Genomic DNA, 14,916 nt, shown 5'->3' with positions numbered 1-14,916 from the left:
TCACTCAAATGGCTTGAGACCATCAAGACCGCGCAGCGGTATTTTGCGCTGCCAGTTGGCGCTCGAGTAACTTGACCCGTCGTTTGTTCTGCTCAAGCTCTTGCTAAAGGAAGCACACCAAGGCGACATTGTGATGAGGGTCGGAGGGAAACATCAACCCTTCTGCTTGCATCAGAACATGTCCAGCCAACCTTCATGTCTTCGATTTCTTGAAAAAAGGCAGGATCAAAAGCAGCCAAATCCACTTGTAGCCGCTCATTCTCGCGATTCAGCTGACGAGTCATGGAAGCACATCCCCATCAAAGAACATTTATGCGCCATCCAACACCGACAAGAAACGACTATCCGGGGCGGCTTGCAACCAACTCATGACGCACGTACCTGGCGAATAGTCTTTTGTAGGGCCTTCACCCGCTCACTATGTTGGCGTGCCAACCGCTCAACCTCGACGCTCTGCGCCAAAGACTTTTCCTCGCGAGCCGCGGTCATCCTACGCCCCATTGAGCGTGCACACACACACACACACACACACACACACACACACGATCAGACATGGGCAGCAACAACTGTTCAAGTAGCATGTTCAGAAGCGTGATCACGATCCGTGCACATACGCTTCAAGTGCGTGCTGCTCGCGTGACTGTAACTCCAGAATCGTGTCACGTGCCTACAAAGTCAGGAAGCAACCACAACACCCAGGCGTGGATTGAAGGCACATTGACCGCCAAAACCTAATGACATACTTGCGGTTCCTTTGTTTGGAGCTCTCATCGCTTCCGCCGACTGCATACACACCTTGGCAATGGCTTCATCTTTTTGCTGCAACTGAGTCTGCAGTCCTTCCAGCTGCTCTTCGTAAACCTTGACCAGGCGCGTGGGGGGTCCTCCGAGCAGCTCAGCCTGAAGCTGTTGATTAACAGTCTGGAGCTCATTCAGCTCTTTGCTCGAGGCCTCATGCGCTCGTTGCAGCTAGCGCAAGTTCGACCCGTCAGAAAAATTGTTGAACGGCAATATTAAAGCGTAGCTTCACGCCCCGTCTCGTACCTTTCGGTGCTCTTCGCGCAGCTGCTTTAGCAGTGCGGCTGATCGTTCTTCTTCAAGCTTTTCTAGCCCCGAAAGCTGTGCGCATCAAAAACCAAAACATGAAAGGAAAAAACCCGGGAGGGGGGGGGGGGGGGCAGAATTGACAAGGCCACAGCCCTGGGTGAGCTATCACGTCCAAATGTGAAAGCGGCATGCTAAGCCACGCCACGCCACCCGCACGCACGCATACACACCTCGTGCTGCTTTTGCTGCTGTTCGGCAAGCTCTTGCTGTAGCTGCTTGACCTGTTGGGCATGACGTTTAGCATCCGTTTGGTACTGCTCGAGCTGCATTCGGGCATCCAACAACTGCGCTTTAATAGACAGTTCATCGTCTTCGCCGTAGCGAGCATTCTCTGCCATAGAAAGATGTGTCCGTAGCTCGTCCGCCTCCTCTTGCACCTTCCGCAACCGTCGACTCGCCTCTTGCCGCTCATGGTCTGCTTCGTTTTGCAACGCAACAATGGCCTCGCGGTGCTCCTGACGAGAAACCGTCTCGCCAATCAACCGCTCGACCCGCTCTTGCAAAACACCTTCGTCACACCCAGGGCCAGTATACACCGTCAGACCAAGGCCACGCATGCTAGGACAGCCACACGTCGCCGTTCACAACCTCTTCTCCTTTGGGAACAATCATCACCTACCATTGGCTTTTTCGGCAGCTTTGGCCCGCTTTTGCAACTGGTGCCGCTCCTTTTGGAAGCGATCGATGGTCGCACGCATCCCATCATTCTAGATCACAGGCCATGCAATAAGCAAAACGGCGTAGGTACCAGCGCGACATAGTAAAAAGACTCCCTGCACAAACGTACCTGTGCCTGTATGGCTTCGAGCTCTTTGTTCTTTTGTTCCAGTTTGCTCCGCAAATTATCCACACTGTTCACAGTAAAGCACGAAACATACAGCAGATGAGAAACAGGGTCGGGAGATCGAGGAAGACACAGTCATTCCGCTCAACCTCGGCAGCAAGGTCCCATTGCTACGTGTGTGCGCTGGCATACCGCTGCTGCAATTTCTTGTCTGCTTCCCACTTGCCAACATTCTGCCAGAGTCGAAGCATGAGCCAGATCATAGAGCTCGTGAAAGCAATGCAGACCAAGCTTTAAAAGGGCGTGGAGTGGACCACAGCAGTAATCACGAACCGCCTCGGCATTGGCGTCAGAGCTAGATATGCCTTGCGTTTCGCCAGTCGCACGTCGCGAAGCTATCGATGTCAAAGGCACACGTGTGGTCGATGAATGCTGATGTGTTACGTTGAGGCTGCGATCGGAGGTAAAGCAAGAATGGCCAGGGAACATGATGCACCTTGAGTTGCACGGACAGTGTTGAGTTGAGCTTGTATCTTGCCAAGCTCCGTGCGCAAATGACTTGCTTCATCTCCTGCCGCCTGATTTACAAAAATTTAAATTGAGATTTGAGGCTGTGACCCGGCCCAAGGTCAGTTGAGTAACATAGAGTACCTTGCGGAGGCGCTCCATTTGATGCGCTTCCTTCTTGGCCCGCGCTGCATCCCGTTCTGATTTGGCGACCAACGCTCGCTCCGCTTGTAACTGTCTCTCGGCCTCGGCGAGCTGACGCCCTTTTTCCTAAACAAGGTTTAAGTCATTCAAAACAAGAAATATTTTGAAATTTTACTTGCTTTTCCGTTGATGCTGAGCATGCGCCAACCAACCTCAGTCTCTTGGCGGGCTTTTGCCAAGTCGTGCTGCAGGCCGTCTGCTTGTGCAGTGGCTGCCGCGAGCTTGGACTCCAACTGAGCGGTCTGGGCTTGCAGTTGAGTCGAACGGCGCTCAATCGATGTCGACAAGTCTTGCGATTGTTGCTCTAAGTCACGTGAACGGTGCACCGTGTCAAATGCATCATGTTTGAAAATGTTTGAGTGAACCCAAGTAAAGCGCGCTCAAATCCGGCAATCAAAACGCACCGAGGCTTGCGCTGGCCCCCATATTGCGTTGCAGCTCCACCACCAAGGTTTCAAGCTGCACCGCAAGAGGGACAAGGACCATCGCAAAAGAGCCGTTAGCAAATTAAGTTCATCGATGAATCCGAGCATTTAGGCGACCCGGCTCAGAACGAACCTCGACGATGCGGCGCTGCTGGGTGGAGATGCGAGCTTGATACTCCTCAACGCGCAAGGCTTTTTCCAGATATTGCGGACTCACGCGCACCTTGGTCTGAGCCAACTCGTCTTGCGCCGCTTGCGCCTCTGCCTGAAACTGCTTGACAGTGGCGCGAGTGGTTGCTTCGAGTTGTTCTCGTCGATCCTCGAGCTGCAGGAGCAGACAGGTCGCGATGAAAAAAACAGCAGGGAAGAGCAAGCACCCAGCTGTGAGCAAGAAAACTGACCTCTTCAATCGTACGTCGCGACTGACTGAGCTCTGATTCCAGATTAACTTGGGCCGTCTTGGTTGTCTCGCACTCTCGTGTACGCTCGGCCAGCTTTTGGTTGAGTTCGGTCTGGAGTGTAAAAAAATCCCGACATCAACCCCAAAAACAAAATCGTCAGGCAGTGGGGCACCCTTCCCATTCTTCAACAGCAGCTGAGACCCACCAATTGCTGTTCGTGTCGTGTTCGCTCGTGCTCTCCCTCTTGAAGGCGGATTTGGGCCAGCTGCCGGGCCTGAAGCAGTTGCTCCTGTGCTTGACGAAGCTCAATCTGGAGCTGTACGAGCACGTCTTGCCGTTTACCCGGCAGTTCAGCCCCCTGGGCTTGAGCAACTTCGGCCCGTGCCTCGGCTAAGCGAGCTTGTCGCTTTGATGATCGAACAGTCCATGCGACACAGGAATCACACACCAAGATCAGTCGACTTTAGCCCCTGCATGGCGGCAAGCAACTTGCGCGCTTCCATAGACGGATGAGTCGATTGTCTAGTTAACAGGCATACCCGTTCATCGTCGAGGCGGAGCTTTGTTGTCTGCAGCTCGGCCTGCAAAGCGGTGGTCGCTAGGTATGGCAAGTGCAGTGAGCAATGCTACAGGGTTTCAGCGCCACCGAGCACCACGAAACATGGCGCACACCTTCATGGTTCTTGCGGCGTGAGGTAACAAGCTCACTGCGCACGGCATCAAGCTCAGCATCCTTCTGAGCTAACAATGACTTCAAGCTCTCGATCGTCTAAGTGTCACCATCCAATCAAAAACAAACTTGGCTGAGAGAAAGGAATCAGCATTCAATGGGCCACATGAACCGTCCCGAGCTAACCTGTTGAGAAACATGCATAACGTGGTTGTAGCGATGACGAAGGTCTATCAGCTCTTCCACCGTAGCCTCGGCATCCGCACTATGGCCAACACGATCATCCACCCGATTCGGCAGCTGCGCTCCAAGCTCTGCCAGGCGAGCCTCGGTTTTGTGTAGCTGAGCCTCATTCAGCTTACACTGGATTTCAGCAGCCTGTCTCATCCGCACCAAACAGAACCGGCCAAAAGGTGAGCACCTGCTGTAATGTGACAATGGAGCAGCGGAAACAGCATGGTCACGAACCGTCGTCTTCTCCTGCAGCTTGCGGGCATCGTCATGCGCCGTACTGAGCTCGGCAGAGAGTCCATCCAACCGCTCAAAGCACCATTGCAGCTGCTCGGGCAAGGACAAGTCGTCGCCTGCATTCACGAATGAGGATGGCGTAGCCTCGATGAGTGAAAACTTCCTCACTTGAGGGGGGGGGGGCGTCGTTCTACGCACCTCTCTAATTGCGCCTCGCGCCGCTCCCAAGCCATCTGGGTAATGAGTCGTATACAATGTTACAACCCACGATTTCAGGCACGCCCATTCAAGACCAAACGGGCTGCGATTTTCAATGACACGAACCTCACGCTCTTCAAACCGCTTGGCCATTGAGACGGCATCATTTTGTAGCTTGCGGTGCTCTCCCACGAGCTCGACTAAGAATGTGCTCAACAATGAGTGAGAAGTAGTTGGGCAGAGGCAACCGTCTTGGTACGGATATGCCCATCGCCTCACCATGATCATCTTGCAAGAGCCTCAGCTCATTCTCCAATCGTTTGCGTGAACGACCAGCCTCTAGTAACTAAGCAAACAGATGGGGCGAGGGCAGTGAGGGCATTGCTTCCCCCCTTTGGATCTGGCTTCTGGGCTTGCTTCATCACAATGTCATGATGGCTGAAGTCGAAGCGGAAGCATGGGCATCTTGTCCAACCTGAAGCTTGAGTTGCCCCGCTTTATGATGCCACTCTGTGACTTGCTCCGTCAGACGATTTTGACTCGTCGCACTCATCAGCTCCTAGATCGATCAGTCAAAGAGCGCCATTCAAAGAGCCCATGCAAGGTCAGGTCTCGCGTGCTCAGGCCTTCCATGAAGGCTCGGCCGTGCTTGCTGACTCTTAAAACCCACCTTCAGCTGAAGATGCTGTTGCCCAAGTTTTTGCAGCTCCAAGGCCGCCTCGTCGTGGCGATCCTTTGCTGCCATCAACTCTGTGCGTGCCTCGCGCCGCATTTCCGCAACTTGCTTCAAACTCTACGGGAGCAAAAATGTGTGTTGAGCAAGCACCAAAGGCATGTCACCCAGAAACCCGCCGTTGACGCTTGAGACGTACCGCTGCAAGCTTTTCTTGCGTCTCAAGTGGCGCAGCGCCTAAATATTGCGTACGCAGCGCTGACAGCCGGTTGCGCAGCTCCCGCATCCGCATGCGGGCATCTGCGGTGTACACCAGGGTGGGGGAGGACAAAGGACTGAGTGAGGCTCACAGACATGGCTGCCCTATCCCTGTTCTTGTGCTTGAGCCACCAAATTTTGTTCCTTGAGAAGTATAGATCTGACCATTGCTCTTGTCGAACTGAGCCAATTTGAGCTGATGCATGGCTTGATCTCGAGCGGCAAGGTCACGACGTAGCTCTTTGCACCGTCGGCGCTCGACCTCCAGCATGCGAAGCCCATCTGCCTCGCGCATCTGTCAGGAGAAATTAGGTTCACGCGTGCCATTGAAACACAAAAAAAATTAGCATCTCGAAGCAAATTATCTCCCGGTCCAACGACCACGCTTCAACGAGATGAGCGCACGGACCTGCACAGCAAGGAGTCGGCGATGCATTCGTCCCATCGCAAGTTTTTCGTCATCCACTGTTTGCAGTTCAATCAGCTGTTGCTTGACGCTTTTGCTTTCGAGCTGCAAAACCTGTAAGAGCCGATTCAAGGCGCTGGCTTGCTCAACAGCCATGCTTCGCTCGTGCTGAACCTGCAGCAGTTCATCCTGTTGCAACTGCAATCGTTCACGAGCATCATCCAGTTCGCGTTGCTCCTGCGCAAGCCGCTCTGGTGGTACTGAGGCTGCCACGCGCTCTCGCAGCTCGGCTTCTGCACTGCGGGCCTCCAGCAGCTCTTCCTGAAGTGCGCGCAGCCGTGCCTGGGCCTCTGACTCTGCCTGTCGCACGCTTTGCAACATCGAATTTACCTGACTCAGCTGCTGCTCAGCGAGCTCGGCGCGACGGCTCTCATTATCCGCCCGCACACGCAAGAGCAGTTGTGTCTTGGCATCAGTGCGCTCACCGCGCTCCAAGTTGCTATTCGCAGCCTCCAAGTCCCGGCGTAGGAGCTCAGCCTCACGCTCAAACAGGCTAGCACGGTGGCGTTGCTCACCAGCCTCCAGGGCCTGGCCGGCTTGATGCACTTGGACTTCTTGCAATTGACGATGCTCCTCCAGAAGGATGCGATAACGCGTCGCCAGCACCTCAGCTCGCTCAACGACGCGTTGATGTTCTCCCGCGGCAACGCTCTCTTCCAGATGACGCTGTTGCAGCTGCAGGCGTGACTCCGCCGCAGACAAAGCCCGCTCAAGGAAAGAGATGCGTTCGCTTGCATGGTATTGGGACTGTTGTTGCTCTAGCTGGAGGCGATCCAGACGCTTCTCCGTTTCTTTGACCACTTCCAGCTGTTGGGTGTAGCGACGCTTGAGATCCCCTTCGTTAATTCGTAGCTTGGCCACGAGAGACCCCAAGCGTGCCAGCTCAGCGGCTGCATCCTGGTCCTTCCCTGCATCCAGGATACGAGAGAAAACAGCCACATGAAGCGTCGTGATCCAAATGAGGAGGCAGAGCAAGCACGCCACGCAAGGTGTCTGCAGCCACCGGGATCAGGTGTTGGCCCGGCGGTGTCTCGGGTGGCTGTTACACTTGAGCAAAAATACAAAAGAAGCTTGACAAACCTTGCAGGCTTGCATTAAGCTGAGCAAACTGTGCCTGCCACTGCTGGCCAGCCTCGGCTGCTTGCCGGGCTTGTTGCAACTCCTCAGCTTGCGTTTCAAGCAAAGACCGCCACTCGGCCTGTTTATCAGAGTGGGCATCGTACAGCAATTGCTATGACAGGTCACGAAACAAGTGAGCTGCAGTGTCTCTGTATCCTTGAACACAGCTGACTCACATCTCTACCACACTGCCCAACAATCCACAAGCCGAGTATCAGACCTGCTGCTGGGCGAAAACGCTCAGGTCGCGGCGCGCCTCTTGCAAGGCCTCGGTGAGCTGCATCTGCTCTTGGGTCCGCTCCTCGACTTGCTGCAGCAGAACCATGTTTTGCTCATTCAACGTTGCGATGATCTGCTTGGAGGTGGGACTCATGCCCTTTGGCAGATCCAGGAAAGAGTCACTCTGCAGCGCTTCATTGATTCCCTGCAAACGTTGAAGCTCGATATCCTAGAGGCACCGCGAGTGTAAGCGATTCGAAAGTGTAAGCAATTCGAAACGGCTCAACGGGCTATAGGCACCATACGCGGCATGCTCTCAGCCCATGGGGTGGGTTTCAGGTACCTTGGCTTGTAATTGCTGTTCCAGCTGGGATTCGTGGCGGACGGCGGTGTCGTGCCGTTTTTGCAAGTCTTGAAGTGCAGCCTTGAGTTCCACGTTGGCACCACGCAAGCGCATGATATCTGACTGGAACTGAAGGACAGCTTCGTGCGTCACCGCCACCGGGGCTGTCTCTCCAACCTGTGGCGACTGGTCGACAGTGACTGAAGAACTGCCGGGGCCCGTTGCGGCGGACATGCCCGAGTTGGGGTTGCGATAAAAGTTCAGGAGACGTGTCACTTCATCACAATTCACGCGTACTTCGCGAAGCGAGCCATCGGCTTGGATGGCCAATTGAGTGTCATGTAGCGACTGCGATACTTGTTGCAAGGCACTTCTCAAGTGGCTTGCCTCATTTCGCAAACGAAGGGTCTCAGCTTGGCTTCGTTGTAGGTCAGCATGGACCACTTGCTGACTCCGATGGCAGTCGAGCAATTCTGCTTCGGCGGCCTCAGCGCGACGCTTGGCGGCAGCAGCCGACGCCAGGGCATTGCGCACCTGGCCCGCCAAGTTTTCAATCTCGAGCATGCCTTCATCAGGGCCAGCAGCGCTGCCTGCACCGCTCCCATTTTCGCGGAGGCTGAGCTTGACGACCCGCTCACGAAGGACTGCTTTTTCACTCTCGAGTCGATCAACCTCCTTGGTTAGATGGGCATTGGTTTGCCGCAGGTTATTCAAATCCTGGTCGCGCCTGTCATGAATAGCAGCGACTTGGCCAGCCGTGGGCGGCGTGGCCTCTGGCCCCAGGGCATCCCGCAATAGAAGATTCTCATCGAGCACCGTATCTATACACGGACATAGCATACGTTATGAGGCAACGGTGCGAGGAGACTTGCGACCCATTGGAAGGCGTGGACGCGTAGCGGGCGTTCATTGATGCCTACGTACCGAGCTCACGATTGGCCGTGTTGATGTCCTTGACCAGCCGCTGGATGTCTTCGTCTTTGCGGTGCAGTTGGCGGCGCGAATGCTGCCAGCCGTCGCAAACACCCAGCAGAGCAAAAACAGATTGACTGCTCACAACGGGCTGGGATAGGTGACGCCGATGCGGTCCTAACGTACCTTGAGCTCCTCAAGAAGATCACCAGCATTTAGGCCGTGCTCGTAGCGTACCACCTCATTCCGCAAACGAGTAATTTCGCTGTCGAATGCAGACGCGAGCTTGAATGAGTTTTGTTCTCGGATGCCGCTTGCGACACGTCTCTTAAATCACTCACCGTTGTGCATCCTCAAGCTCATTCTCAATGGCCTGAAGCTGCGCATCTTCTTGTCGCCGACCACCAGGCAGCTGCCCGTCTTGAGTTCCGTCCTGCTTGGCCTGCTCAAGGGCTGCCGTGGTGGCCCCGAGCTGACGCTGTAGATCACGAAGCTCTTGTTCACGATTGATGTTTTCCATAAGCTGCGTCCGAGCCATGATACCATGGCTCTCCAGCTCTTGGCGTAGTGAAGCAATCACCTGACAATAGCGCAAAAGTAAGTGCGGGTACTCTGTATTCTTGCAGGCACAGGGTGCCGCATTGCCTGGAGCAAAGCCTGCGTGCGGCTCAAAACAAACTGCGCCAACTCACGTCGCGGGTCGCTGCAAGCTCGGCCTCCTTCTCAGCCATGCGTCGTTTCCACTGCATATTTATCAACCAAGTGAGCCATGAGAATCCAAACATGTGCGAAGCAGTTGAGTGATGGGTGGCGCTTGAGCAAACTTTCAACGACATACTTCGCCCACCGTCTCCTGCACCGACGTCATGATGGCATCGTCTGCGCGAGTGGCTTCAACGACTTGAGTTTCGGCGCGCTCCAGCTGCTGCTCCAAATCGACAATGCGTGCTGCCAATTCTTCTCGCTCAGCCTGTGACTGGCCCACCGCTTGGTGCAGCTCTGTGATTTTACTGGATGCCACGTCCATGTTCTAAATCAGAAAAGAGAAGGACAAAACCGAGAGTGAAGCCAGGCCGGCGTGTGAACTGCCAATGCTTTACATCAGCGGCTGTGCCATGGGCCAGCAAACACCAAAGTCGATGACAACCTTGGTCGACTCATCAAGGCGCGTGTGCAGTTCGGTGATCTAATACATCCAGAAGGTGCGGGTAGTGAGACGAGCGGGAGCGCGACAGGTGTGCAAGCAACGCCCGTCGCCATCGCGGGATCGCTCTCGGGTTCAAGACAAAGTGACCTGTTGATTGAGGCCATGGTTCAAGGTTTCTGCTTCAGTGAGCCTATCACGCAGCATGGCCAGTTGTCGGTCACGGTCCGCAAGTGTATCGTGCAGCTCGTCATCCCGATAGTCCCGCGACTGCAAGTGAGCTCGCTGCATGCCAGGTCGGAAGTGATGGCAAAATAGCAAGGTAAGGACAGGAGCTAGCTACCACAAGAATCAGCAGCGAGGCAAGGCGTGCTGCTCTAGTCCGAACCTCCTTGGCCAATTCGCTCTGAAGCTTGCTCACGTGCTCATCGAGCCGTGTGTTGTCTAAGTGTAGTCCGGCCGATTGATGGCCAAGAACACGCGACCCGCGGCAAATTAGCAAGCTCACGACCAAAGCAGATCAATCGCATGAAACGACAAACAACGATTGGGAGCGAGCTGACCTTGACGAAGTGCTTCAGTCTCCATCTCCGCTCGATCAGAGGCTTGACGCGCAGCTTCATAATCTCGCTCTAAAGAGCGCACTTGTTCCTTGAAATATTCGAGTTCTCGCTGAGCATGCTCGAGCTGACGCGTCGTCTCTCGGGTCTGACTCTCCAGAATGCCGCCCCCCAGCGGACGTGCCCGCGAGCCTGGGCACCACCACAACTGGGCATGAACAAGGTTTTATTTTGAGCTCAGGGACAAGTGCAAGCGAACGAACACACACCGCCGGGGCCATCGGGCCGCTGTAGTGCTTGCTGAAGCTCATCATTTAGCTCGCGGCATTCCTAACGAAACGAGACGGTGTCGCCAACGCAACACGATCATGAGCTGCAGTTGGTGTGCAGCCCCGGCACTGAGGCTGGACACGCACATCACCCTTGACTTCAAGCGTGAGCTGCAGCACGCGGAAGGCATGCAAGAGGCGCTTGCGTTCGAGCCCAGAGGCATCTGCCTGTTGAGAGAGGGTTGCAGTTTGTTGATCAACAAGTCATGAGCTGGCGATCAGGAGGCTAACTCGCGTCTGGTGCAGTGCGGACTGGCTGTGCAGCGCGTCTTTGAGCAGACGACAAGGACCTACTCGCACGAGCATGTCATAGAGGGCTTCGAGACGGTCCGCGTCGGCGTCTGATTGGGTTTCAATGATTCGATCTGGATCTAGCTCACGGAGGCGCGCCCAGTCGAGCGCGCCCGTCTTGGCCGCAAACAACGTGTCCGCCATTTCGACGCGCTTTCATGGGCTTTACCCGCCCGCGGTTCACCCCTCAATACACACAATTGGTCGACTCCTTGGAGCTCATCCAAGCATGGCCATGGTTTCACCCGAGGTCTCAGCCTTTCTCCGACACGTCTGCTTCGCTGCCCCCACACAGCAGCGGTGCCGCTTCCAAACGGAGCCGCGGGATATCACGACACCACCACCACAAGAAAAATCAAAAAAATCACACATCTCATGTTCATGTAACGGTCAACTTTCTCTCTCTCTCTCTCTCTCTCTCTCTCTCTCTCTCTCTCTCTCCTCTCTCTCTCTCTCTCTTTCTTTCTTTCTGGATGTCGTGCTGTGGTAGGCAGCACGCATGATAACTGCGCGGGGAGGCGGGGGAGAGAAGCAATTGACGATCGTGGGTGAGGGTGAAAAGAATTGGATGTGATGGTCATCTGGTAGATGTTGATTTTTTAAACTTTTCTTGGAGGTTGCGTCTGCAAGTGGACAGCAAGGGTCTAACTCGACGCCATGTCATGTGGAACGTCTCAAAATTCTTTTCAAAAACAAATGGCTTTCCTCGGCGCGTGAGAAGAGCCATGGGTGGTGGCGTGAAAAGAAGATGTGAGCATGGAAGTATTATGCCTGTGGGGCAGCAGGTGCGGCCGACGCGTTCTTAAGACTGGCAGCGGCGCTCAAGAGTCGCGCAGCGTGCGTCTTGTTGAACTCTGACACACGTCCATCCACGAATGCCTGTAGGACAGCGTCGATTGCGTGAGCGTGGCAATATCAGCTCTGTGTGCAACGCGCAACGGCTGCTGCAGGCACGGTACACTGCCGTACTGACCTTGAAGCTGTCCATGTGCTGCTGGGTCAAAGTCTCTGGCACAGAACCCGTGGTTTGGAGAATGGAGAGCTTGACGGCATCCTCCAGGCTGGCAAAAATTCAATGATGTTACGATGTAACCATGCCAAACCACCATTGGTCGCGAAAAGAGAGAAGGCGGGGAGCCAGAAAACAGGAGTGGGCAGGGATGAGAAGACATGGGGTCGGTACAAAGTGTAACCCCCCGCCAAGCGACGCGGGTACGACAACAAGAAAGCAAAAGCGCCTACCGCTCTGCGCTGAGCAGCATGGTCAAGAGACCATCGGTCTACAACACACAAAGATGTGAGATGGTGGCATGCAGGGCCAGCTGGTTATGAACAACATGTGTGCCAGACGCGCTTAACGTGTGAGCGAAGAGCAATCAGGCCGTGTACCTGCTCCGTGTCAACAAGCCACAGCAAGAAGGAAGGCCAATGCACCGTGTCCTGCATCAGGCTATACAACTTGCGCGTCTCGACATCCTCGTAAACACGGGCATGAACCTGCACGTGGTCGGACACCACAAGGCGTGAGTTGCTCACCAATGAGCAAAAGCAACGCAAGAGGGAAATTTTGAGAAGATGAAAAGGACAGACCTCGCGGTAGTCTTTTTGATAGGGGTACTGCGTGGCTGTCACGGCATCAAGGAGGTGACGATGCTGGTTCTCGCCGATCAGGCGGGTGAGAGCTGGCTCGCGGCACATGGGCGGGGCACGGACCGACTTTTTGTGACCCGCCACAAACTCCTGCACAGATGTGAGTGCACAAGCCCGAGTCGTGAGTGAGCTCGGGCTATTCAAGATGAACCAGGGTATCTTGCAAAGGGGAGCAAAGACCAATGGAACGAAGACGGACCGTCAGGTATTGGTCACGCTCCTCTGAGTTGGCTGTGCGAAGAGTGCCATCTGTCTCTCGAATGCGAATCTCTCGCTCCTATCCGATAGAATTTGCATAAAAGGCGAGCGCGGGTCAGAGTGAGCAAGCCCAGGCGGGATGAAATGAACGGCCAAGCCCCAAGAGAATGAGATGGCGGTCTGACGGACCGTATTCGACGGGCCCTTGCTGGTATCAACAAAGACAAAGCGAAAGCGGTTGTTTCCGGCCTCGGGATCCTGACCCAAGACTTGAGCCTCTGGGGCGAGCGCAACATCCTCTTCATGGACGGGAAACTCAAACGCCCGGCGCACGTCAGCCAAATATTCATCGACTTGCTCGTCATCCATGTAAATATACTGCTTGTTGAAGGAACCCTCGGCCTCTGGGGGGCCCACAACGTGGGGTCCTGAACAGCAGCCGAATCATGGAGGAGGCATGCGCATGATGAGAGCAGGAACCAGAAAGAGAAGGATAAACACCGGAGATGAATCAAGTCAAGCTTGGGGGAACAAGCAGTCGTCACAAGGAACCAAGAGAACGACCCAAAGGAGCATAAACAAGTGAAAAGCCCTAAAGGCCCCCAAAAAAAAACCACAAAGGAGCTGCTATGCGTACCGTGCGAGTCCACGGCAACAACCGCGGGGCCAACACGACCATTGGCCGAGGTGCCGAGGTGGTAGATAAATTTATCACGGCTGCTCAGGGCTTCACCATGATGGCGCTTGGGCGCGCGAAGCTTGCGAAAATGGTCCTTGACCGTGGTCACCTTGCCCTTGTGCCGCACCTGAAAGGAATAGGGTACTCGGATACTGTGAGAAGTGGCGACTTGAAACAAGCCATAACACTCTGGTTCCGACCGCGCCTCCTCTCTGTTGAAACAATGCCTCTGTTGCAACTGCTCCTCTTGGCGTGCCAAAGCAAATGCGGCTCACCTGTTGCCGAGCGGTCCGAGGAGCTGAGCGGCCGGCAGAAGCCAAGACGGCGCTACTGAGGGCCGCCACTGGGCGAATCGAGATGGCCAAACGGTTCATCTTTCCAGTGCCCTGCATTAGCACCCCACCGCGAACCAGATGAGCTTTGAAGCGAGTCTTCCCCCAAGCAGGCGAAGCTCGTCGTGCCGTCAGCTGGCGCTTCCCCAGCTTGTAGCACGCAAACAGAGTGGCACATGACCATGGCAGCGCACGCCATCAACAACACTTTTCACTACACCAACCACACCCACACCCACACCCACACCCACCGCCACCGCCACCACACAACAGACAACCCGCCAGCCAAGCACCGCCATAACACAACCCTCCCCCATTGGGCGCTCTGAAGGCCGTCTCGTCCATGTGCTGCTCACCTCGACCCTGCTGTGCTAGATAAACTGTTCACAACATGTGTTGTGATCTCTGTTCTTTTTGTTTTTGGTGGTTTTTCTCTTTTGGACTTTGAAGGACCAGGACTCTAAAGCTTGACTGCTTTATCGCTCAACAACATAGATATGAAGGAGACGAGCCGCGAAAGTCGTGAATGCGGCGGGAGACCTTGCTGGGGTGTTTCTCGTTTCCGGGAGAGCAAGGTGATTAAGGTTTACACATGACAGCTCGCTGGAATGCATCTTTGTACAGCTTCGGGAGCGAGCGAGTAGGAAACGGGATACACAGGGGGCATGCTACAAGAAAGTGCTTCACACCCGATCGCGCTCACGCACTCAGGCGAGGATCCAATCTTTCAAGGGTTGGCTACCACATGCCATCCTCATCTTCGGACTCTGAATCCCAGCCCGAGGCGAGTTGGGGCTTGAAGTCGACCTGCTTGTCGTACTCAAAATCTGAATCATTGGGATCAACGCGGTTTTGCTCAAAGACCACGTCCATGGCAGCCTTGACATTTTGAAGCTCCTACCGCAGAGCCCAAGCCCCACACGCGTTGCGACCGAATATGGCAGGATGAGATTGCACCAATTGCACATGTTCCAGCGCC

The 14,916-nt window shown here is 54.9% G+C and overlaps 2 protein-coding genes across 2 annotated transcripts; both read right to left on the bottom strand.

The window, feature by feature from the left end:
* Positions 1-366: 366 nt before the first annotated feature.
* MONBRDRAFT_27498 (uncharacterized protein) lies at positions 367-11,222 on the bottom strand (the record flags this gene model as incomplete). The annotated part of the gene is made up of 41 exons (XM_001747838.1): positions 367-490; positions 615-667; positions 796-969; positions 1,045-1,119; positions 1,278-1,615; positions 1,727-1,814; positions 1,895-1,958; positions 2,084-2,124; positions 2,225-2,286; positions 2,388-2,469; positions 2,543-2,668; positions 2,755-2,906; positions 3,007-3,061; positions 3,161-3,352; positions 3,429-3,539; positions 3,634-3,738; positions 3,968-4,026; positions 4,101-4,197; positions 4,285-4,476; positions 4,567-4,656; positions 4,891-4,964; positions 5,044-5,110; positions 5,240-5,323; positions 5,435-5,557; positions 5,637-5,737; positions 5,861-5,990; positions 6,105-7,069; positions 7,242-7,392; positions 7,501-7,728; positions 7,843-8,663; positions 8,767-8,848; positions 8,941-9,019; positions 9,096-9,334; positions 9,447-9,497; positions 9,593-9,784; positions 10,049-10,237; positions 10,287-10,342; positions 10,462-10,650; positions 10,728-10,788; positions 10,875-10,955; positions 11,082-11,222. The coding sequence occupies 41 exons, from the start codon at positions 11,220-11,222 to the stop codon at positions 367-369; spliced, it is 6,384 nt and encodes a 2,127-aa protein (XP_001747890.1).
* A 434-nt stretch (positions 11,223-11,656) lies between these two features.
* MONBRDRAFT_33445 (uncharacterized protein) lies at positions 11,657-13,993 on the bottom strand. The gene is made up of 9 exons (XM_001747837.1): positions 13,881-13,993; positions 13,564-13,732; positions 13,116-13,354; positions 12,928-13,005; positions 12,669-12,818; positions 12,468-12,575; positions 12,321-12,358; positions 12,052-12,139; positions 11,657-11,957 (listed from the first exon to the last, which is right to left on the bottom strand). Exons 1-9 carry the CDS (start codon positions 13,977-13,979, stop codon positions 11,844-11,846), a joined length of 1,083 nt encoding a protein of 360 aa, XP_001747889.1. The 5' UTR covers positions 13,980-13,993; the 3' UTR covers positions 11,657-11,843.
* Between the last annotated feature and the right edge of the window lie 923 nt (positions 13,994-14,916).

The sequence above is a fragment of the Monosiga brevicollis genome, genomic scaffold (assembly GCF_000002865.3).
Source record: "Monosiga brevicollis MX1 MONBRscaffold_19 genomic scaffold, whole genome shotgun sequence".
Classification (NCBI taxonomy): domain Eukaryota; class Choanoflagellata; order Craspedida; family Salpingoecidae; genus Monosiga; species Monosiga brevicollis.
The sequence above is the reverse complement of the archived record's forward strand: the minus strand, read 5'-3'. Positions and strand labels throughout refer to the sequence as shown.